This window comes from Larimichthys crocea, chromosome I (genome assembly GCF_000972845.2).
Source record: "Larimichthys crocea isolate SSNF chromosome I, L_crocea_2.0, whole genome shotgun sequence".
Classification (NCBI taxonomy): domain Eukaryota; kingdom Metazoa; phylum Chordata; class Actinopteri; family Sciaenidae; genus Larimichthys; species Larimichthys crocea.
The window spans coordinates 37467197-37492877 of NC_040011.1; the positions used below are offsets into that span (position 1 = coordinate 37467197).

Here is a 25681-nt window from a genome sequence, read left to right on the forward strand (position 1 = left end):
ATCTATCTATCTATCTATCTATCTATCTATCTATCTAATATTATATTATATTGTATATGCTGGTCATTTGTCTGCAACTCTTTGTCCTAAAGCTTGAGCTCTGCAGAGAGTATTTGCATTCACACCACGTGGTGGCGCTACAGCTGAACAGAGCCACACTGTCCAAAACAAACACAGCAGGGCCGGCAGGTTTTGTCGCCCTGAGTGAAGTCTTTCAGGCAGCCTCACCCCTCGCCTCATTCGCTACGAGCCGGCGGACGTAAGCGTTGAGCCTGTGTCTGTGCGTACCTGGGAGGTTAGACTGAGGGGGGAAACCTTTGAGTCTGTCCAGTTTCCGGAAGATCATTGTAGCCTTCCTAAAAGAAAGAAAATGGAAACCTGAAATCGCACTTAGCCAAAAACAGTCAGGCGTCTTTCAGAGAGCTTAAGAAGAACAACCGGGCTGTACGACCACACTGCTGCCAACACCACCGAACAGGTAACGGGACGCGGATTCGGTGACAGACTGTGTTTTCCTTCTGATTAGCTTTATTTTCATTAGCTGGCTAATTTTAGCTGGTGGTGAACGTCACTTTGACGTCGTTTACTGCGTTAGCTTGCAGTGATGCTAACAGCTTCTTTTTAAAAAAACTAAAAACTCGCGTGTTTTTTTTTTTTCCACACGTATGTCCCAACACCAACAATAAACACGTCGTCGTGTTTTCTTAGTATCGCCGTGATTTGTGTTAAACAGACATTCGCGTTAGGGTAATATAAGTGAGGATACACATCCTGAAAGTTACTGGGCTAAGTTAGCCTTAGCTAAATGCTCGAAATCCCGTTGTAGTCTATGTAGTTGGCTAGTCGGCTAATGAGCATGGAAGCTAACTAGCATTCGCGTAGTGAAAGCTCAAACATCTCCGGAGACGCTTGTTTTTGTTTTTTGACCCGACTACACAAAGGCTAACACAGTCTACCCTAACACCTGTCGTACATTAGCCTAACTACAAACTAGTTTTTGTGGTATTAGTGGTTGAAGTTGTCACCGTGTGCAATGCTAACAGCTAACAGCTAGCTGGCTAACTAACGGAAGCTTAGCTCGATGATGCCATTTTGTTTTTATCTCGACTTTGACCAACAGAGTACTTTCCCTCAGGACTTAAAACAAAGCCCACACAAACCATACAATTATCCACATGACTTAATAACGCTATTAATCAGTCACTGTCTCCAGTATGTTGAAGGAAAGTACGTTTACCGCTAGCCTGTGTTGCGCTAATAGTAACTTAGCATGTCAGTCTGCTTTGTAACCATGCTAACAGTAGCTACTGGGTCGACGTTATTATTTTTGACCTGAAGTTTTCACTTGATGACACTAATTATTCTATTACGTTTGTTATAGGCAACATGTAAAATGTTAATCTAAATCTCAGTATTCTTACTACCAGTCAACAGGCAGTGCATATCCATCTATTTGTGATTATACATGTGTTTTCATTTTATTTATTTAATTCATTTAATGGGACCATGTACAGTATTAAACTTAAATGATTACATTTGATGTACTGCACCAGCTTACAGCTACTTTTCATCGGCAGACACAATTAAAACATAAACCGTACAGGACACATAATACAAAATACAAAGTTACACATAATAGCACGTAACATACACGTGTCATAAGGAACATCAACTCACTCTCACAATTCAAGTCTGCACTTAAAAACCCACCTGTTTTAAAATAGACTTTTCCTTCTGATTCAATTGCATTGTCCTATTTTAACCTGTTTTTAATGTTGTATTCTTATAATTTGATATACTTTTATGGTTCTTTTTGTTTTCTGTTATTTGCTGTCTACTCGTTTATTGTAAGGTGTCCTTGGGTGACAGAAAGGCGCCTATGAAATAAAATGTATTATTATTATGGTGACAAATAAGATGTTTACATGTGTCTTTGTTGCAAAATGTTAATCTAAATCTGAGTAGTCTTACCACCTGAACTCAGTCAACAGGCAGTGCACATCCATCTATTTGTGATTTACACATGTTGTGTGTTTACTTGTTGCAGCAGCTGGATCTAGCTGAAGATTGGAGAACATCCCTCGACCTCCCTCCCTTCTGAATCAATGGAAGGGTCTGACAGTTTAGAGCAGAGTGGCAGTGACCAGCCGGAGTCACAGCGCAGAAGGCAGCTGGACCGGCTGGGCAGGGAGGAGGCCTTCTATCAGTTTGTCAACAATCTCAGTGATGAGGACTATCGTCTCATGAGGGACAACAATCTTTTGGGCACCCCAGGTAATGAACCTTTTAATTATGCTAGTCTTGTGACCTTAGTCTTTGACTGTGGAAAAATTCTAAGCAACTTAAAAGTTTATTTGTTTTTACCAGGACAAAATGTATGTTATATAAGACAAAGCCTGTCAAAGTTTCAGCAACTGATCTTACTAAAGGCGCATTCAGACAGGATCAGGCGTTGTGGTGAATCACTGTAGAGTTGTCTAGCGGATGAGGTATGAAACAATCAGAAAATAACTTCTAACACAGATTAACTGACTTTATCAACGCCGGCGCTGCCTTACTCCCATTTACTGTGTCTCTCAACCAACGTTCTCTGTCTCTCTCTTAAACCATTGGATGCAAACCATAGGAAACTTCTATGTGTCTCTGTTTTGGAGCGTAAATTGCAAGTCAGACACACATTTAAAAGCTGGGAACATGACATAAACAAAGCCAGAACACCACAGGTAGAGTATCAGAGTTTAGTCCATGAAGTCCATCTGGATAATCTTAGTTTTCAGTGACATTTCGCTGCGTTTTTTTGGAAGACACCAAAAACGACACCCCCACTCAAATGAATGGAATAACCTGTGTTTTCGTGGCATCGCTGGATTCTGTATGAATGCGCCCTCACTCAAAACATGCTTCAGGGATATGAAAGTTGATGTTTTATATTTTTTACAGCTTTTAATATTACACATTTAATAACAGTACCCAGCCCTAAAAACAAGTGCCTCAAGACACTGTACAGGCTTGCCTTTGCAAACTTTTAAATCTTAATTTAGTGGATAATATCACCATTTTATCTTTTTATTACCTTTTTTTTTTGTCCTTTTCAATATTTAAACATCACTTACTTGCCCAATAGATTTAAAAGTTATAGTAAAGTTAAGCTTAGCTAGCTCTAGTTTTGGATTTGTCAATATGCACAATATGCAACAGCCTACGGACTACTGAAGACGCCAAATCCGTTTCTGTCCCAGGACAGTGGGAAGGGGAATGTAAGTTTGGAGCATCCTTTAGCGGGGAACCCTGCAAGGCGAGGGCATTGAATGGACAATGGCATGCCCTGGTAAGTCTGGAGGTTTTTAGTATTGTCCTGTTGCTGTGTTCAAAGAACCCAAAATGGCTTCTATGGGCCAATACAGTACAAACAACAGTTATTTTCTTTTTTTGACACATGCACTTCATTTATGCAATATAGTACAATATTTTTTGTACTTCTAGTTGTCTACCTGCCACATATGTAGTTGTCCTCGCAGTTTATTTTGGTGCTCAGACTAGAGAAGACAAAGTTCAAGAAAGGAATATGTGGATTGTCAAAAATTGTTCTTTCTTTTAAATAACAGACATTTTCATTGTCTTGTAATGTCTTTTAGGTGAGGTCACAGAGGATGAGCTGTTTAGTAGACTTCAGCAAATTAAAGATGGTCCAGAACAGCAGAATAACACTCCCAGTGCTGAAAACGGAGAAGATCCAGTTGGTAAGTTCGTCATTTCTTTCTCTTTTGGACTTTGGATTTGCTATTTACTGTCAAATTCAGATATGATTTGAACTTCTTGATTGCTAATTTTCAGAACCACCGGAAAGCTCGGAGGATCCTGCCGGTGGGGATAGTCTCTTGGACTGGCTGAACACAGTGAGGCGTACAGGCAACACAACTAGGACTGGTCATCGTGGAAACCAGTCGTGGCGAGCTGTAAGCCAGACCAACCCAAACAGTGGTGATTTTCGCTTTAGTCTGGAAATCAGTGTGAACCGCAACCTGGCTGAGCAGCAGGCAGCTGCTGAAGGCGAGCAGGAGGTTCCAGAGGAGGCGCGAGGAGAAGCTTCAGGGGAGGCTGGAGGAGAAGCATCACGGGAGGCAGGAGGGGGAGCTTCAGGGGAGGCTGGAGGAGGAGCTTCAGGGGAGGCTGGAGGAGAAACTTCAGGGGAGGCTGGAGGAGGAGCTTCAGGGGAGGCTCGAGTAGAAGCTTCAGGGGAGGCTCAAGGAGAAGCTTCAAGGGAGACTCCAGGAGAAGCTTCAGAAGAGTCTCCAGAGGTAGCTCCAGAGATGGCTCCAGAGATGGCTCTAGAGATGGCTTCAGAAGTTCAAGAACCAGTGGTAAATGCTGAACCACCGGTCCCCATGGAAACGGAAGTGGTGGAAGAGCCAGTTGTAGAGGAGTTAGCTGTCATAGTGGAACCAGAGCCTGAACTCGAAGAGGTTGTTTCACAAGAGATTTTAGGGGAACCTCCCAGCCCACCTGCTGCCCCGCCGGTACAACCCCCACTTTCTCCTTCTCCACGCAGAGGTCAAAGGAGAGCTCGCAGCCGCAGTCCAGAACCACGCAGGACTAGGGCCCGTACAGCCAGGAGCCGTTCCCCTCTTAACTTGGATCAACTGGACGGTCTCCATAATCCACGTCATGTTCTCAGCTCTCAAGGCCCCATCTCTGCCAATGCCCCCACTGTACCTCAAGTGGAGGGCAGCTCTCGGACTCGACAGCATGTTCTTTCCAGGCAAAGCACTTCTGACAGTGATGTTCAGCCATCTAGGGCTAGCGCAGAACCAGCCCCAGAGGTCCAAAATGTCGCATCTCAGGAAGGAGAAGCTGCTGGTGGGGAAGGGGGCGCAGCAGGACGCCGCCCTCCTACGATTATGCTCGATCTCCAGGTGCGCCGCGTGCGTCCAGGTGAATATCGGCAAAGAGACAGCATTGCTAGTCGTACCCGCTCACGCTCCCAGAACTCAAACAACACATTTCTTTATGAGAGTGAGCGTGGTGGATTTCGTAGGACTTTCTCACGCTCTGAGCGTGCTGGTGTGAGGACCTACGTCAGCACTATTCGCATCCCTATTCGTAGAATCTCTGATGCAGGTTTGGGAGAGGCAACCTCAATGGCTCTCCAGTCTATGATTCGACAGATTATGACTGGTTTCGGAGAACTCGGCTACCTCATGGATTCAGACTCTGATTCTTCAGATTCAAACCGTGGCGCCAACACACCTGCGGATCTGGCTGAAGCCCTAAACAACACAGATACTACTCCTGCTGCCGCTCCTGCTGCTGATGTCGACGTTGAACCACCTATGGCTGCTGGAGTCAGAGCAAGGACAGCTGAAACTGACGTAGACGAGAGCCTTGCCACTGCTCCACCTGCCTCTGGTGGCAGGGCTAGATCCAGACCACCTATTAACCTAGAGGAGCCCGGCTCACTGCCCTTCCTGCGACTCGCCCACTTCTTCCTCCTAAACGATGATGACGAGGACCAGCCCCAAGGGCTGACCAAAGAGCAAATTGATAACCTCTCCATGCGTAACTTTGGTGAGAGTGATGCCTTGAAGACTTGCAGTGTCTGCATAACAGAATATGCAGAAGGTAACAAGCTACGTAAGCTGCCCTGTTCTCATGAGTACCATGTGCACTGCATTGATCGCTGGCTGTCCGAAAACTCCACTTGCCCCATCTGCCGCAGGGCTGTCTTGGTATCGGCCAACAGGGAGAGTGTGGTGTAGCTCATTAAAGACTGGAGGCCTTTTGTCTCAACCTAAGTAATCTAATATCCCAGGAGGAAATGTCTCCACTGTTCACTCTTCATACCATTTGTGAGTTGGATCATAACACAGTCACGGGTTTGATTTGGGGTACTCCATACAGTGACATTGGGACGTATTCAGCCTCTAGTAAGACATTTATTATTGCAGTCCAAAGTTAGGCACAAGCAATGCATGCTGTTTGAATCAACCTGTAGTGACCAAGCAGTTTGTTGCATTGTGTCGAGCCGTGCTCGCAAGCAGAACTGTATCTCATAAAGAATCCCCCGGTTATAAATGCTGCACAGCTGCAGGTAGTTCAGGCACATGTGCTCTTTTGTATTAGCTCCTGAACGGCGACTTATATACCAGAAGTTGGGTATCGGGACAGTTCTTAGTTACACCATTTCAAAGTATTAGCTGTAAATAAGCTTGTAAAAAAATAATTTTGACTCATACTTTGTATCAGTGAATTGGTTTTTGGATTGTAAATTATCTCATGTAATGATTAGGGTGGTGTTGGCTGCAATTACTCTATCAGAGCATCCCTAAATAGGTTGTGTACACAGCAAAAGTATTTTGAGAATGTCATGTACGAAGGATGTAGAAAATTAATTGGTTTGCCAAAATTGTACTCATTTACTCATTTATTATTATTATTTTATTTTTTTTGCTCACCTGAAAAAAGCAAACTATTTTGGTTGCATATACCATGAGAAATTCAGTGTACTAAATGTTTTTTTGTTTGTTTGTTTTTTTAAAAAGAAAAAAGATCAGATGTTGAACAGGTATATGGGAAGGATTTATAAAGTTTATTTGGAATAGCATCTTTAATTTCTTGGTCATTAACAATGATTGAGTCGTATAATACCAGAAATTAGGGATGTCTCAATACTTGTGGTAGAGCTGATATCAAGTACTTGGCATGTGAATTTTTCCCACCTCAAAAAATAATACTGACGGGCATGAACGTGTCAAAGAATTTGAAAATAGTTCCTTTTGCGTTTTCCCAACACGTTAAAGGTCATTTACTTTTTAATGAACAATGACTTCACAATCACTTTGTCCTGTTATCCATTAGCTACTAGTCTGATTCTTTATTTTTCTACAAACATACTGGATATTGACAGATGAATTACATTCTCTAAGCTGGTATTGCATAGAGTGTAATGACCAAAACTGAAATGCATCTTAAGGTCTCTTTACCAGTAGGTGCACCTCAGTGTACAAGTCATTAATCCAAACGTCTGGGTGTCAAGAAAAACATTCACAATCACTGTCCTTCTTAAGGCTCCAACAGAAAGTCAAGATGCTCGCCCACTGTACCCTCCTGCCTCATGAGCAGATGCTCCATTATCAGTGTGCAATACATGCTAAAGTGAAAGTAGGGAAATACAAACCATGATATTAATGTATACTGTTGTTTAAAAAACTGTTAATGGCTAAAATCTTAAATGAAGACTTATTACCTTTTTAAAAATGTGTTAATTTTATTTTATTAGAAGTTCTGTAGGTTTTAATAGCACTGTTGGTGAACAGGAACACTGGCTAAAAGAAAGAAAAAGGGGCATCACTATCAATGCCATTCTGTCATGTTTCTTGTTTCACTGTTTGATGTCTTTGCCACAATTATTAATTCCCTTTGTGGGACATAAAAGTTTGAATGCAAGACGTTGTCATTGTTTAAATACCATAAAAATGTAAATTAAATGTATGTTCCCTCTTAGGCCATGCTTTAGTTTTGGCCTTGTTCTGTGACCCACCCAGTGCAGTATGTTAACTGGGTGTTAAATGAAAACCGCTGAATTAAACAAGTTGATATGCTTCAAAATGCATTGCAGGTATGCAGTCTGTACAGTCACTGTGCTTTTGGGGGGTAATTTTATTCTGCATCCAGGTGCACACATTATTAGTGATTCTATCTTTATATATTAAACATTACAAATAATTTTATTTCAAGTTTGCATTGATCTGATTGTTCATTTATCTGATGTCATGTATTACACAGTGGTCCTCCTTGGTCTCAAAGCTGATGTGATAAGTAGGATGATGGTTTTAAGTGCACATATATCACTTTATACAAAATATATGTAATTATTTATGATGCATTTGGCCTCTGACACTTGCACTTAAGAGAGAAGAAGTGAAGAAGCACCTCTACTAGCCAAACATTTCTGCCTGTCAGATAAATAACCTTCATGAATATGAGATCTGCTAGAATGGGTCCTAAAGGTCCAGTGTGTAAGATTTAGTGACATCTAGTGCTGAACCTGCAGATTTCAACCAACTGAACACCTCTCGCCTCACCCCCCCAATTCTTCCAGGCTAGAGGGCGAACCTAAAGTGGGTATGAAACTGTCTAGAGCTTGTGTTTGGTTTGTCCATTCTGGGCTACTGTAGAAACATGGCAGACTCCATAAAAGAGGACCCCGCTCTCTCTGTAGTTGTAAAAAATCCCATTCTGAGGTAACAAAAATATATTTTCAGGTGATTATACACAAATGAAAAAATTCTTCTGACTAGTATATTCTATATTTAGCCAATAGATTCCTCTAAATCTTAGACACTGGGCCTTTAAACAAGGCTAGTCATCAAATAATCATACAGTCAGGACTGTAATTAATTGGATGTAAGTGACCCAGGATATTCAGATTTAGATATTTAGATTGTTTAACAACTGTCCATAATGTTGGAGCTCCAGGTACAGACATCATCAATGATGTCTTGTCGACAGCGGGTTTTAGTTTTGTTTAGTCATATGTAAGTTAACAATACAGAGAAATGTGTTGGACAAGGAACCGGTCAGCTCAGCAATAAAAGCAAAGAGAACAATATAGAAAAACAGGTCACTGTATAAATAGACATGATATACTATATATGCACAGTGTTGATTTAAACAAAGTGTAAATAGGCGTAAAGTGACTGGTAATAATAGATGCATTTGATTGTATTTATTATTACCATTGTTTTATTCAGTGCTATGGCCAGTGTAGTGTTGCAGCTAGTTCACAGTCCACAGCACAGAGGTAAACAAGGAAGTACCGCAGTCAGACCAAAGGCAAGGATGGCAGTCCGTACGGCTGTGAACCGTGTATGGCTCCTTCAGAGGAACTCTGTGACGGTAAATTAACTCACCGTTAACGCTAACGGTACATATTTGGGGGGGTAATATTCGCATTTTACTTTGTAAGGGGCTGAAATATTAATGATACTTTACACTTACCATTAGAGACATCGGTACTACGGCGGATAAACGAGCGACTTCGTTGAAAAATTTGCCGATTTGTCAAACGCAAAAGTTTTAAGAACGTTAGTTAGCTAACTCGTTGCTAGGTTACGTCAACGTTTTTTTACTAATCAGCGTAACTACACGTAGCACGCGCTTCCAGGAAGCGGTGGCTTTAAGCCACTTTAATGCAAAGATTAAACTATCACGAAGTGTTTTATATCCTTATTATGTATTTATTTGTTTTATCTCTTGTAGCCTGTCTCAGTCCAAACACTCGGGCTTGTCAGATACAAAAGCACCTGTCCAGTTGAAGTGAGTCATTTGGATCACTTGGTTCTGACAGTGAAAAGTGTGCCAGACACTGTCAGCTTTTATACTTCAGTCCTCGGCATGGAGGTCATCACTTTTAAGGTATGCAAACTGCTTTCTACAGTAAGATCGATTATTTAATGTCAGCAATATAATCAAACATGCAGTATTTACACTAGGAAAACATGCCTGTGCTTCTGGTTTAAGAGACCATCCACTAGATGGCAGGCTTAGATTGTGTGTCAGACACTGCTCAATACTCACACATGTCATCTGTGCTTTGTTTATTTAGGGAAACCGTAAAGCTCTGGGATTTGGGCAACAGAAGTTTAACCTTCACCAGCTGGGACAAGAGTTTGAGCCCAAAGCCAAGTGTCCAACCTCAGGCTCTGCAGATTTGTGCCTCATCACCAAAACCCCTCTGGCCACAGTAGCTGCACATCTCAAGGTCTTTCATCCATTTCCTCCAGATTGTCTTGAATTACTAATGTCAGTCTCAGTCCTGTACTCGACCTTTGTTGCCATTCTGGGATTAAGGTGCTGTTGAAATGCTCAGTGTCAGTCTTCTCTGCAGGTCTGTGGAGTCGAGATAGAGGAGGGTCCAGTGGAGAGGAGTGGAGCTGTGGGGGCCATCACCTCTCTTTACTTCAGAGATCCAGACCACAATCTCATTGAAGTGTCAAACTATAACCAGTCAACATCAGAGGGATCTTCATGAGACTTATGTGGCCTGTACTGGATCTGTCTGTTAGACCCATTTTGTACAATTTTCAGCTATGAAGTTTTGAGACCAAAATCACTGTAATTCAAATAACATGACCTTTTCCACACTGGGATTAATAACATCAATTAGCTGTGCAGCTTATGTGTAGGAAAATCTGTTTTTTTTTATATTATTTACTTTGTAAAGAGAAATTGAAGCTTTTTGAAAATAAAAGGTGTGTACTCAAGCCCCTGTTGTTTCAGTAATTTAACCAAAAAAACTATGATTACATTAGGTTTACCATTGTTGTTGTCAGTATGGCTGCTTAAGTCATTTATTGTTGCAATATCATAGTTTTATGGTAGTTTTCTTACATCAAATAATGTATAATATAGCTCATTTTAGTAGAGAAAATAGCTAAGTAAATTTTAAAGATACACATACTTTTCTGAATCTATGTTACACATACAGTTTAAAAGTTCTTTTCTTAGGTTATGTTGTTAAAAAAGACATTGAAATTATTGTTTCATATACAGCACTCAGACTAGAAGGATAGATGGTGCTTAAATGTAGGAGGAGTTTGCTAAACTAATTAATTTCGAGTCTTATCTAATCCTCTAGTCTGTGTGCTGTACACTAAGTAATATAAGACTTTTGAGGATTGTTATTGTTATTGTTATTGTTTCCCTGTTAAAGGGTTTTTTGTGGGAAAGTTTTTCCTCACTCAAACTGAGGGTCTAAGGACAGAGGGTGTCACTCCCTGTACAGATTGTAAAGCCCTCCGAGGCAAATGGACTTTGTTGGGCTATACAAATCAAATTTGATTTGATTTGATTTGATTGTTTACTTAAGAGGGAAATATCAACCACAGCAGGAACTGCAATGTAAATGGAGTTTCCATACAACAATGGCTAAACAACTTTGTTTTGATGGGTAAGCAGTGAAACACTGACACAGCATGAACAGACCACCAACAAAGTATGGCTGTACTTTGGGTGAGGATTCATAGAAGACAGTACATCTTTACTATTTTTTCTGTAAGACAACACAATAGTAATACAACCTCAGACATATCATCTATACTCTCTGTGCTTTCACTAGAGCTGCAACGTAGATGGACATACAACAATGTTTGAACAAGTTGTTCTTGATGGGTGCCAATAAGACTGGTGTTATATGATCCATCGTTTTCAGTATTATCAGTTTGCAGTCCTGATTTGTACAGATTTTCGTAGAAGGGTTTTAAATGTGTTGTTAATGGTTTGGTATCGACAACTGTTTCTTCCTGGCTGTCCATAACTGAGGAATACTTCGGGAATCTGTTTTTTTTTATCAGATGATAAATATCTCCCTCCTTGTCTCCATGTTCGTACATTTTTTGTCTAGACAGTCTGATCTTACTCTCTGCATCTTTTGTCAGTAGTGAATTCAGAGTGCATCTAAGCGCAGAAATCTCTTTAAGCTTCTGTGCCGACGTTTTTTAACGAATTCCTCTCTCTGTGTTTTAGCTTGGATTCTAAGATCTTCCTTTGTTCGTCTGCCTTGCTCTTTAGTGGACGTATAAGATTATAATAAGACCTCTTGAAAAGCTTTAGATGTTTCCTACCCACGAGGCATCATCAGTGGAGGCTGACTTAAAGATAGAAAAGACTGAAAACTCCTCTCTAAATTAAGATATGAAATTATGGTCTGTTAGATATAAGGATTGACTTCCAGTGCCTAGTTTGGTTGACTGGGTTTCCTAAGTTATACATATATGGACACCGTAGCATGATCAGATCTATCCTAGTGTAGGATTATTAAACATTGGAGAAGAAAGTATATTCTCTCTCAGCCACGTGTTGGGCTCTCCATAGATCTTTATAGTCAAGGTCTTCGCAACGTGCTGAGATGATTTTGGCTTGAGGTGAAAGAGTGGCTTACCAGGAGGGGACCCATAATAGGATTTAAATGACAATTAAATCACCTCAATAATGTGTTTCAAACATTAAGATCTATCACTTTAGAAAAAGAGGTAGGCAAGAGTCACTCGATATCCAGGTGGATTATAAATATTCATTAAAGCAATTCTTCCCCATAGAGCGTATACATAACATCCTGCTGTGTCCTTTGTACCGTCCAAAAGTTTGAATGGCAAGTTCCTCTTAATTAAGATCGCTACCCCTCTGCTCCTCGAAGTAAAAGATGAAAAATAAACCTGTCCAAAACCCCGTTGTTGTAATTTCAGATGTTCACTGTTCATTTAAATGTGTTTCTTGCTATGTCGACACACTCCCTTTTAAGACGTTTTTTTCCGTCCCATTTCCACAGGTGCATTCATGACACGTTGTTTATTTGGTAGTTATGGAACCTGACCAGCAGGCCTCTATGTGGGGGGCGGGCAGTGAGGGTGTGCCCTCTCCAATTAACTCAACCAGACTTTGTTTGATGCGAAGAAGTGAGGATAAGTGATACGTGAACAAGTGAATAAGTGCGCCCCGCTCCCCGAAGTGCGCCGTTTTCTCGCGCCGCCATCTTGAAAAACCAGGACTTTTCCTTTTTGATAGAGCTTATAGTTAGGCTGGTGGATCAGGTCCTGCCTTAGTTATGCTGCCATGGATTAGACTATACAAATTCAAATTGATTACATGTCAGATAGTCTAAAGCAACATATTCAAGTACCACCCTTTGCCATTGTACCTTAGATGGACCTTTATCCATTATCCAGTTTAAAAGAATACACTTTCTAGCACAAAAAGCAAGTGTCTGGTGATGTTTTCTTTTAAATTAGTCAGCGATGGACCGGTCAGATACACCAAGCAGTAGATGTAAGGGGTTGTTATTTCTGTTAATGAGTAAAATCTTATTAATGTCCTGCCCAATGACCCACCAAAAGTGCTGTATTTTTCTACAGTGCCACAAACAGTGTGTAAGACTACCAATCTCCACTTTACACTTGGGGCACAGTGGAGATGAATTAGGGTTGAACTTATGCCGTTGAGAGGGAGATATATAGACCCTATGCAGGAGCTTTAGTTACATGACTCTCACTCGATTACACACACTCAACTTTTTTGCATTCTTCCACGCATCATTCCAGTCATCATCTGTTATCTTAATATCGAGCTCTGTTTCCCATAAACCTTTCAGAAAATAGGTGTTTGTGGTATTATACCCCTTAATGATATTGTAGAATAAGCTGATGGACCTGCCAGATTTCTGTAAAAAGAGTTGTCTCTCCACATGTGAAATATTTTGACACTCCAGGATTGTGGTATCCTTTGTGATAAAGTTTCTTACTTGTAAAAAACGGAAGAAATCTTGATGTTGAATGTCGTATTTCATTTTCAGCTGGTTAAAAGACAACATGGTAGCACCTTCAAGTAGATTATGTAGAGTGGCTATTCCTTTATTTGCCCAGATCCTGAAATTATTGTCCATCATTCCAGGAGGGAAGTCAGGATTATCACATATTGGAGTGAAAATAGAAGTGAATTAAGATCTGCCCTCTAACTTTCTAATAGCATGCCATGCCTTAACTGTGGAGATTGTAATCGGATAAGTACAACGAGACTTCAAAGATGCATTTTCTCTAATAAACAAAAGATTATTCAAGGGGTATTTGGACAATGAGCTTTCTAGATCCAACCAGAGAGACGTGGTCTACAACACATCCAGTCAGCTATAGCACGCAGATGAACACTAAACTAGAATTATCTAATGTCTGGGAGATCAGCACCTCCTTTTGTACAAGGCAAACATAACGTCTTTTTAGACCATATAAAGGAGCTAAACCAGCCATTTAGCTGCTTGATGGTCTTGTGGAGAAACATGACTGGAATAATTTATATTGGGTAATCTGGGGAGAATGTTCATTTTCAGCAGAGCAATACGGCCTAACCAGGAAATTGGGAGAGTGTTCCATCTCTCGTGGTCTAACCTTATGCACTCAAATAAGGGGGGGAAATTTGTTTTATATAATTGGTCAAGGGAGGGTGTTATGCGTATTCCTAAATATACAAAACCTTCGGGTGACCACTTAAAGGGGAAGGGAGATGGATTTTGGGCTATTTGTTTCAGGCTACCTAGTGGCCTTACTTCTGATTTGTTGAAATTAATTTTGTAGCCAGAGAAAGTACTAAACACATTTATGCTTTCAATAAGGGCTGGGGTAGATATCTCTGCTGAGTCAGAACAATTAAGACATCATCAGCATACAAAGTGATCTTATGCTGTCTTGTTTTAATGGTGAGACCATGTATATTTTTTTCATTTGTCCTGATTGCCTCAGCCAGAGGTTCGATTGCCAGGGCAAAGAGCAAGGACGATAGAGGGCATCCTTGCCTTGTGCTTCTTAAAATTTGGAAGTTAGAAAAGCATAAACCATTTGTAAGCACTGCAGATAGGGGATTCGTATAGAGTAAACCATTTGTAAGCACTGCAGATAGGGGATTCGTATAGAGTAATTTTATCCAACTTCTAAATTTTTCACCCAGGTCGAATTTGTGTAATGTGTAGAACAAGAATGGCATCTCTACGCGGTCAAATGTCTTCTCGGCATCCAGAGAAAGTACCAAACCATTTAAAGACCGCTGTTGGAAAACTTGGATTGTATTCAGTAATCTGCGCATATTGTTTTATGAATTACAGAATTACGACCTTTAATAAATCCAGTTTGGTCATCCTTTATAAGAATAGGTAGTATGCGTTCCAGCCTTGTTGCTAATATTTTAGAGAAGAGTTTAAAATCAACATTCCACAAGGAGATGGGCCTGTATGATGCACAGTCCTCTGGGGCTTTGCCCTTTTTTAAAATTAAAGAGATGTGCACTTCTCTCAAGGACTGCGATACTATGCCTTTCTCAAAAGAATTATTACAGAAGAGGGTCAATCAGTAAGTCCTGAAATTCTTTGTAAAATTCGCTACCAAATCCATCCGGACCTAGGGCTTTTCCAGATTGTAACCCTTTAATGGCGTCGAGGACCTCTTTCTTAGATATAGGAGCTTGGAGGGTTGTTTTCTGGTCAGCAGATAGACTAGGAAAGTTAAGGGAAGAAAAGAAAGCATCCATGTTTTCAGTATTATCAGTTTGCAGTCCTGATTTGTACAGATTTTCGTAGAAGGTTTTAAATGTGTTGTTAATGGTTTTGGTATCGACAACCTGTTTCCCTTGGCTGTCCATAACTGAGGGAATACTTCGGGAATCTGCTTTTTTTTTATCAGATATGATAAATATCTCCCTGCCTTGTCTCCATGTTCGTACATTTTTTGTCTAGACAGTCTGATCTTACTCTCTGCATCTTTTGTCAGTAGTGAATTCAGAGTGCATCTAAGCGCAGAAATCTCTTTAAGCTTCTGTGCCGACGTATTTTTAACGAATTCCTTCTCTGCATGTTTTAGCTTGGATTCTAAGATCTTCCTTTGTTCGTCCTGCCTTCGCCTTTTAGTGGACGTATAAGATATAATAAGACCTCTTGAAAAAGCTTTAGATGTTTCCTACAGCAACGAGGCATCATCAGTGGAGGCTGAATTAACAGATAGAAAAGACTGAAACTCCTCTCTAAAATTAAGATATGAAATTATGGTCTGTTAGAATATAAGGATTGAACTTCCAGTGCCTAGTTTGGTTGACTGGGTTTCCTAAGTTATAATATATGGACACAGTAGCATGATCAGATCTATCCTAGTGTAGGATTTATAAACATTGGAGAAGAAAGTATATTCTCTCTCAGCCACGTGTTGGGCTCTCCATAGATCTTTATAGTCAAGGTCTTCGCAACGTGCTGAGATGATTTTGGCTTGAGGTGAAAGAGATGGCTTACCAGGAGGGGACTTATCCATAATAGGATTTAAATGACAATTAAAATCACCTCCAATAAATGTGTTTCAAACATTAAGATCTATCACTTTAGAAAAAGAGGTAGGCAAGAAGTCACTACGATATCCAGGTGGATTATAAATATTCATTAAAGCAATTTCTTCCCCATAGAGTATTACATAACATCCTGCTGTGTCCTTTGTACAGTCCAAAAGTTTGAATGGCAAGTTCCTCTTAATTAAGATCGCTACCCCTCTGCTCCTCGAAGTAAAAGATGAAAAATAAACCTGTCCAAAACCCCGTTGTTGTAATTTCAGATGTTCACTGTCATTTAAATGTGTTTCTTGCTATGTCGACACACTCCCTTTTAAGATACGTTTTTTTCCGTCCCATTTCCCACGGTGCATTCATGACACGTTGTTTATCTTGGTAGTTATGGAACCTGACCAGCAGGCCTCTATGTGGGGGGGCAGTGAGCGGTGTGCCCTCTCCAACTTAACTCAACCAGACTTTGTTTTGATGCGAAGAAGTTGAGGATAAGTGAATAAGTGAATAAGTGCGCCAGCTCCCCCGAACGTGACCGTTTCTCGCGCCGCCATCTTGAAAAACCAGGACTTTTCCTTTTTGATAGAGCTTATAGTTAGGGCTGGATCAGGTCATGCCTTAGTTATGCTGCCATAGGATTAGACTATACAAATCAAATTTGATTTGATTGTTTACTTAAGAGGGAAGTATCAACCACAGCAGGAACTGCAATGTAAATGGAGTTTCCATACAACAATGGCTAAACAACTTTGTTTTGATGGGTAAGCAGTGAAACACTGACACAGCATGAACAGACCACTAACAAAGTATGGCTGTACTTTGGGTGAGGATTCATAGAAGACAGTACATCTTTACTATTTTTTCTGTAAGACAACACAATAGTAATACAACCTCAGACATATCATCTATACTCTCTGTGCTTTCACTAGAGCTGCAACGTAGATGGAGTTTCCATACAACAATGTTTGAACAAGTTGTTCTTGATGGGTGCCAATAAGACTGGTGTTATATGATCCTAGGTGCAGGGATGTGAAATCCCACTCGGAGATGTGCGTGGATACAAACGTCAACCAAATACACACATTTTGTAATACATATCATAACCAGGAGATATTTGTAATGTGAAAGGCTCTATAACAATAAAGAGCCTTCAACCACTATAAAGATGAATTACAGGTACACAGTTTTCATATTCTCTCCACACAAAGCAAACAATACAACATCACAATGATGCATCCATCCTCAGACATATAATCTGTCCTGTCTGCGCTTGCACTATATCTGTCACGTAGATGGAGTTTCCATACAACAAAGGCTGAACAAGTTGCTTTTGATGGGTGTCACAATAATAATGCAACCTCAAACCGCAAAAACTATGCAGCAAATCACAGTTAGCATCTAAGGCCTATATGTGCGTGAGAGATGTGACCCACACTGGTTCATCATAGTTTATAATAATGCACTGCAGTGAGGACACAGATGTCTCATAGAGGAGAGTGGGCATAATGTGTCCCAGCAAGAACTTTTAAGAAACACTGAATACAGTATAAATAAAGATTTTATATATTTATATATTTACATTTAGGCAAGCTTGATTCTCAGCTCATATGGTGACATTTTAAATCAGTCACATTGTTTTATAATTTGGAGAATATTAGACCAGGTATTTACTCAGATCTAAATATCCCTGTTTATAGTTTACATATCCCCATTCTCATAACTTTTCCTGAAACTTGACTGTGAACAGTGACAAACAGACAGATCTTCAGTTCACAATAGCTAATCATTATTATTTTTCCTGAAATAAGACCCATAAAAGAGCTAGAGATATGTTTAACTGTCCAATATGAATTCTCATTCTCTGTTATCTATCCATATGTCAGTGGTAGGACAGCACTGATGACCCAGTTTTACCCACCCTGTGTCCTGTGTATAAGAATATTGTACCGCATCAAAAGCAATCCTATTCAGCCATCGTTGTGTGGAAACTTATGTACATAAGCAATGATGGAGAGTGAAAATGAGAACTCTACACCTTATTGTGGTTGAAATCCGTCTATTGTTGTTGAGAGTATTCAAATTCTCAGGGGATATTTTTCTGCCCAGGTGTTTCCACTACTGAATTCTGTGTCTATAGAAAAGCTTGTGTTGCAACATACCAGTGACACTCCTCCTTCTATATCTACGTCTTTCTTACTTGTTCCAGTATTTCCTTACTAGTCAAACTATTACCAGTCAGTGACATTGTTTCCTTAATAATGTTCAGACTGCTTTATTTGCTTTGTTTACTCAAGAGAGAAGTATCAACCACAGCAGGAACTGTTTTTTACAGTTAAGATGGATATTTCACCTCTATTTGAGTCATTCAATGAAACTGATGTGATTTTTGACCAAAATGTATGACTTTTCTAAACACATATTTAACTTTCAGGAAAAACATATTTTTCCATCTCTGGTATCGCATCCCTATTCTTATTGGTCATTATTTTATGATATAGACACTATTAGTCTTCATTTATCCATTTTTTGTAAAATTTGGTTAATTATAGGTTTCTTGATAACATTTGAGTTAATTAGAGATACATCTGTGTATGTATTTTAAGGCACACCTGAAACACACTGCCTCTTTATGTAACATCATGGGAAAGTCAAAAGAAATCAGCCAAGGTATCAGGAAGAGAATTGTGGACTTGCACAAGTCTGGTTCATTCTTGGATGCAATTTGCAGATGCCTGAAGGTGCCACGTTCATCTGTTCAAACAATCATACACAAGTATAAACACCATGGGAATGTCCGGCCATCATACCGCTCAGGAAGGAGATGGGTTCTGTGTCCCAAAGATAAATGTGCTTTGGTCCAAAATGTGTATATCAACCCAAGAATATAAGCAAAAGACCTTGTAAAGCTGCTGACTGAAGCTGGTAAGAGTGTGTCATTATCCACAGTGAAACAAGTACTGTACCGACATGGGCTGAAAGGCCACTCTACCAGGAAGAAGCCATTACTCCAAAAGAAACAAAAAAGACAGATTACAGTTTGCAAATGCACACAGGGACAAAGACCTTAAGTTTGGGAGACTTGTCCTGTGGCGTGACGAAACTACAATCGAACTGTTTGGCTTTATTGACCATCGTTACATTTGGAGGAAAAAGTGGGGCGCTTGAAAGCCTGAGAACTGTGAAATACGGGGGTGGCAGCATCATGTTGTTGGGTTGTTTTGCTGCAGGAGGGACTGGTGCACTTCACAAAATAGATGGCATCATGAGGCATATACCGTGGTATGAAAAAAGTTTGGGCACCCTTATCGGTTTCAGGATTTGTCCTTTATACAATCCTTGGTTGTTGCGGATCAGCAATGTCGTTTAAATAATATCCTTATAGCAGAACAACACAGTGGGATATTTGAGAAGTGAAATGAAGTTATAGGCCTTAACAGAAAGTGTGCAATAATTACCTTAACAAAAGTGGTCAGGTGCTTAAATTTGGGCACCCTTGTTTTTATTGATTTGAGTAACTTTAGCACAATATTGGAACACAACAGTTGTTTTGGTAAGCTCACTGACCCTGACCTACATACACCAGGTGAAGCAATCGTGGAACAAAAGGTATTCAGGTGGCCAGTAACAAGTTGTTCTCCCTTTTGCATCTTCTCTGAGGAGTGGCACCATGGGAGCCTTAAAACAACTCTCAAATGACCTGAAAACAAAGATTCCAACATCATGGTTTAGGGGAAGGATACAAAAGCTGGCTCAGAGATTTAGCTGCCGTTTCCACTGTGAGGAAATGAGGTGAGGGAATGGAAGACCACAGGCACGTCCTGTTAAGCCCGGAGTGGCAGGCCAAGAAAAAATCTCAGAGAAAGCAGAGGCGAAGGATGGTGCGACACAGTCAAACTCAACCCACAGACCAGTCTCCAAAGACCACAAACATGATCTTGCTGCAGAAGGTGTCACTGTGCATCGTATCAACTATTCAGCGCACTTGCAAGGAGATGCTGTATAGGAGAGTAATGCGGCGGAAGCCTTTCTACGCACATGCCACAAACGAGTCGCTTGAGGTATGCTAAAGCACATTTTGGACAGAGCCAGCTTCCTTTTGGAATAAGGTCCTGTGGACTGATGAATGTAAAAATTGAGGTATTTGGACATTACAGTGGCAGTATGCATGGTGGAAGAAGAACACAGGATTCAGAAGAAACACTTGCTACCACAGTAAAATTTCGTGGGGTTCCATCATGCTGTGGGGCTGTGTGGCCAGTGCAGGGTACTGGCCAATCTTGTAGAGTTGAAGGTCGCATGGATTCAAGTCAGTATCAGCAGATTTCTTGCCAACAAGTTCACGATCAGTGACAAAGTTGAAGTTGCGCCGGGGCTGGTACTTCACAAGGAACAACGACCCAACCACTGCTCAAACTCTAACAAAGGCTCATTGCAGAGGAACAACTACAACGTTCTGGAATGGCATCTCAGTCCCCAGACATTATTGAAATCTGTGTGTGATTTTAAAGCGGGCTGTCCTGCTCGAAAGCCATCAAACCTGACTGAATTGAGATGTTTTGTAAAGAAGAATGGTCAAAAATACCTTTTCCAACCCACACTCCAGACCCTCATTGGAAGCTATAGGAAGCGTTTAGAGGCTGTTATTTCTGCAAAAGGAGATCTACGAAATATTGATGTAATTTTCTGTTGGGGTGCCCAAATTTGTATGCACTGTCCACTTTTGATTTAGAATTATTGCACACTTTCTGTTAATTCTATAACTTCATTTCCTTCTCAAATATCACTGGTTTGTCTGCTATATGATTAATTAACTGAAATGCTGATCCGAACAACCAATGATTTCTAAAGGAAAATCCTGAAAACGATCAGGTGCCCAAACTTTCATACCACTGTATCTAGCGATATATTATAATATATACTATATATATACTATATAGATATATATATATATATATATATATATATCTATATCTATATATACTATTATATTATATATATAAAACTTTCTTCTTTAATGCTTTATGGGTTTTCTTTAATGCTTTATCAAGCTTTATAAGCACTTTGCAAAGTACTTCTTTGCTAAGACATGGTTTTCCTGTGTCCCTTGCTTTTCCATTTCGTCCTATGCACACTTATTGCCAATCATTGACATAGGTCAATACACTAGAATGAGGAAGAAAACTCCTTTTTCAATCATTGCTTCACATTTAAAAGAGGAAGAGAAAAACACCTTTGTGGGGCGCAAGAAAACAGGACATCAATCCATTCATCCATGAATGGTTAACCTACTCACAGAGTGTGACATCATTAGGCACTATGTTTTTCTACAGAATAATTTCCTTTAGGGGAAACACAGAATTTTTTGTGGTGCTTTCACAGTGTCCTTTTCTCTGGGCCAAAAAGGACACTTTATAATTTTCCATTTTTTCATCAACTGAATTTCTGAAAATGTTTGTTTTTGATTCATTTTATTAAAAGAAAATCACACAAACAAATGTGCAACATAGCTGTGTAATGTAAATGTAACTGTTGCATTACAAGCATCAAGCACTTACATCATTTAAATGAACATTGTAACGATCCATTATTGTCAGAAATAATGCATTCTGCACTACTTATATGTATCATTTTCATATTGTACACTATTCAATACATACATTTTTATTATAAGATCACATTTTACAACTCATATCTATTTCTAAGATACTTCCTTAAAGTTACAGAGATCAAATAAAGCAGAATAATACACTAAAATTATTCAGCACATGTACATTAGATGAATGTGTTCTAACCTGGTTCAAATTATATGTCTGTATTTGTCAGAAGTAAACAATTAATTACAGTCATTTAATAATAAACATCTTTACTACGTGCAGGAGGCAGTTTCATTTTTCTTTTTTTTTACTCTTTTTTTTTAAATTTGTGATATTCTTCAGGATTGATTTTGACAAATATTTACATAAATTTTACCCTAAGTATTTAGGTAAAATGTATTTTAATGTATTTATATACAGTAATGTTTGTTTTAATGTTATCCATTCATTGCAGCTCGGAGAGAAGGTCCCTGCAGTCCCCGAGTCTGTCCAGCTCCTCCACCACATCGATCAGCTTCTCAACCTTCTCTGAGGGAAGCACCGCCCCCGCGTTGTTCCTGAACTTCTTCTTCAGGCTCTCATTGGTCAGTGGGTTGCGCCAGTGACCATAGAAGGTGTCACAGCGTCCCTTCAGAATGTCTCCCCCAACAAGTGTCACCTGGACTTCTCCATACATGAGGTTGAAATTAGCTGGGTTGTCCTGAGGATGCTCCACACGCACACGGCTCAGCAGAGCGAAAAGGTCAGGGCGCATCATGGCAGCGGGTGTGAAGGACTGCACAGTCACCTCGCCATCCAGGAGAGCACTGCAAGCATTGAACTGGAAGGAGTGGCGTGCCTCATGCTCAGAGTCGGGGAAAGGCCTGTTTATGTACTTTGATTTGGGGACTCTGAGCAGGATGTCTTTGACTTGAGCTGGAGAGACAGTGCCAGGGCCAAACCCAACAAGAAGCTTATGGACTGAGGCTGCAGCATCTGCCACCCAGTGCATCCCCAGATGGGCAGGGAAGCGTTTAAAGCCTATGTCCTGCTCCTCTAGCAGGAACATATGGCCGTTCTTATTGGGTGATTCTAAAGGCTGTGGTACATAGTCTTCATAAAATGCATTGAAGCCAGCCACCCCAGCAACAGCATCCAGGACCAGAGGACTCGCTTCTAGGCCTCGGGAGGCCAGCAGAGCAGCCTCAAGCCCCAGACGTGAGGCATTACCAATGTGGAGGGGTTTAGACTGAGTGGCAGCATTAGCCATTGGGGCCCCAGATAGAGAAGCAGCTATAGCCAAGGCATGACTGCACTTGGAGTGGTCCAAAGACAAGAGGCGAGCACAGGCAGCTGCACTTCCCATGGTGCCCACCACACTGGGAGGGTGAAACCTGGTAATGAAGAAAACCGAAAGGATGAGAAAGAGCGACTTTGGTCAGATGTTTTGGAACAAGATACTCTGGCTCAGGTTATAGCTGTAAAGCAGTTTCCTGAAACAACTACCCTTTACGTGACTCTCCACATGTAGAGACAGCCTTCAAATAGTTGAATAAATATTTCAATATTTGATAAACAAACAAATAATGTGGCTGGTCATTTGACTTGGTGTAAACATTTGCCAAGTCCTGTGTGATATTTACTTCTACATGACTAATTGTGCTAATACGACTCACACAGCCTCTGCTGTCTCATGTACATAATAGAACATAATAACACGCCTTTCACAGCTCACTGACACTTTAGCAAAGAGCTGCCTTTATATCTGTTACGTGGTCAAAGTGCAAAACCTACTGCAGTGTTGCTATCAGCCTATGTATGCCAGTATCCATGTACAATTTAACTCACACTCGGAGGTGCTCACCTCTTAGGGATGTTGTGGGCCTCATTAGAGAACCTCATTAATCGGCCCTGGATCTCAATCCCAACGTTGAATGCCAGCAGGAAGTCCAGGCCACTGGGTTTATTACTAGCAGGCATCATGTCACTGAGTGCTAACACAGCAGGAAGGACTGCTCCTGAGGGATGAGTGGCAGGGTGCCATGTATCATCAAAGTCCATGGAGTGAGTCTGCAGCAAATAAAATAAACAGACACATTTTATTAATCAAATGATAATATATACATGAAGTTACTTGTTGCTAGCAATAATATAATATTGCTATATATATATAAAGCAACAAGCTCTAAACTAATTTTAAAATTAGCTGCAATTCAGCTTTCTACACCCATCTCATCTTTCTGTGAAATGGAAAATCCCCTCCATAGCAATAACAGGCTTCAGTGGGTAATCGCAGGCTACAGAAATGAGACAGACATCCTGAAGACCTCTTCAGGAAATTGAAGCCAAGCAATGTTTGCTGGCAAAACCTTGGAAATTTCTGCAGAGGGGTAATGTGGGGTCCTTTTGTTGGTTGCCCAGACAGAGTATAAAATAGCTATAGTTTGGTTAATGGGTGTACTGCGTCTGAAATTGTCTAGTGTACTAGCAACAATGGTGAGCCATCGGTTCCAACTATTAATACTCACGGCCACTCCATTGACGAAAGCTGCCAGTGTCGGGGAGAGCCTTGTGCCTGTGCGTCCATAGATAGAGCTGATGTCATCAGGAGCATACATGTGCTGTAGGGGAAAAGATGAAGACAGGTAAACACAGGGCATTATTACAACATTATACAGTCACAGCGTGTGTCATCCCATATAAAAAGTGAACTTTACTTCAAAAAGCTGTGGAATATTGTTCTTCGTTTGTAAGCTGAATAAGTTTCTTTCTTCTGTAAGTCATATGTCATTCATGTAACTTTGGAGAAAAAGGTCACCAGATGGAAAACAAAAATCTTCCTGTTATATGAAGAAATCATCTGTCCACACGCAGCTATTGCACTGACTTACAGCTAGTGTTTAAGGTCAAGCATATCAGATAAGTAATTTCTTTCCTCTTATGCCTCACCTGGCAGTGCTGAAGGGCCAGTTCAAACACGTCTGTTGTGCTGCCAATCATACCAACTCCAATGCTGTCCAGCACCATTCTTTTACTGCGGTGAAGCACCACTGAGGACAAGTGCTGGGGCTTTATCTCACTGATGAACTTCCCATAGCTGGCCGTGACTGTGTCCCCAGGTGCCTGGTACTTTAAGGCTGCAGGGGTGAAGAGCAAGAAAAAAGGTCAATAATACGTGGAGGAACCCCCCCCCCCAGAAAGAAATAGATCTTTGTGTGTTTCTGAAATTGGATGGAGTAAAGTTGAGTTTACCTTCCACTGCAGAGTTATGCAGCCCTCTGCTAGCCCAGACTGGTCTAATGGTTCTCTGCAGAACAGAGTACAGAATATCTTTACTGACACCTGTAAACCACTAAGTGTAACATTTCCTTTAACATAGTTGCTTTTCATCTCAGAGCTGTTAGCACACACACAGTGATTTTCTGCCCTAAAAGATATATCTTTTAGGTTTATTTTTTTTTTTAAACCCCAATAAAGTTAAAAACAGTGTCAGTTGACAGTTATGTTCAGTTTCAAGAGCATCCCCTGCCACCACACCAGGAATTCTCCCGGCTCTCCCGATGGCCAGTGTGATAATGATTATTACTCACCCTTTGTGCCTCTGAAAGAGCTATTGTGCTGCTGAGGTGTTGCTGTAACAGCTCTGATACACCGTGTGTAATGCACTCAATATTTAACAAGAGCTGTGTTAAACTATTCCAATCATGTATTCAGAAAAACACCTAAACAATGCAAACTTTTGAGTTAAGTATGAACAAGATTTATCTACTTTATTACAGTGTGGGGTGTATTTATTCCTATGAATGTATCATCTCTTAAAAAATCTTTAAATCTTTACCTGTAATGTGGAGATCATGGCTTCAGTCAGTTATTTCTCTTCTTGCTCTTCTTGCAGTAGGTTTGCAGTCAACAGGTTGTGAGTGATGCTGATGCTTTTTAGACTGAAAGTATACCTGCCTTATATAGTCCAGATACTGACCTGGGAGGAACAGGGAAACACATAAATGCCGGTATTAAAACCATATCAGATAAAGTGAAGGAATTTCCACAGTGGACATCATCACCTTTAGAATAGGAAGGGTAAGGAGTGGCAGTATTATCTTAGGGGAGCAGTGATGTCACTTCTCAGGTTACAGGACTGCACTGTCGTAAGGGGAAATTTTCATGAACTCCTCCTACACCCACCACTCAAGCCTTATTTATGACAAACTTTCATCCGTGCTTCAGAACAGCACAACTGTTTTGTCTGA

At 40.5% G+C, this 25681-nt stretch overlaps 3 protein-coding genes across 3 annotated transcripts; 2 read left to right on the top strand and 1 right to left on the bottom strand.

The window, feature by feature from the left end:
• The first annotated feature begins 313 nt into the window (after window positions 1–313).
• Window positions 314–7445, top strand: rlim (ring finger protein, LIM domain interacting). Its single transcript, XM_010755217.3, has 4 exons — window positions 314–478; window positions 2048–2274; window positions 3636–3740; window positions 3835–7445. The coding sequence occupies exons 2-4, from the start codon at window positions 2106–2108 to the stop codon at window positions 5754–5756; spliced, it is 2196 nt and encodes a 731-aa protein (XP_010753519.3). The 5' UTR covers window positions 314–478; window positions 2048–2105; the 3' UTR covers window positions 5757–7445.
• A 1295-nt stretch (window positions 7446–8740) lies between these two features.
• glod5 (glyoxalase domain containing 5) lies at window positions 8741–10262 on the top strand. Its single transcript, XM_019265482.2, has 4 exons — window positions 8741–8895; window positions 9259–9414; window positions 9605–9760; window positions 9887–10262. Exons 1-4 carry the CDS (start codon window positions 8755–8757, stop codon window positions 10028–10030), a joined length of 597 nt encoding a protein of 198 aa, XP_019121027.2. The 5' UTR covers window positions 8741–8754; the 3' UTR covers window positions 10031–10262.
• Window positions 10263–21873: 11611 nt separating this feature from the next.
• On the bottom strand, window positions 21874–25352 carry irg1l (immunoresponsive gene 1, like). The gene is made up of 6 exons (XM_010754588.3): window positions 25270–25352; window positions 24684–24738; window positions 24381–24568; window positions 23960–24052; window positions 23296–23501; window positions 21874–22825 (listed from the first exon to the last, which is right to left on the bottom strand). Exons 1-6 carry the CDS (start codon window positions 25285–25287, stop codon window positions 21898–21900), a joined length of 1488 nt encoding a protein of 495 aa, XP_010752890.2. The 5' UTR covers window positions 25288–25352; the 3' UTR covers window positions 21874–21897.
• Window positions 25353–25681: the final 329 nt, after the last annotated feature.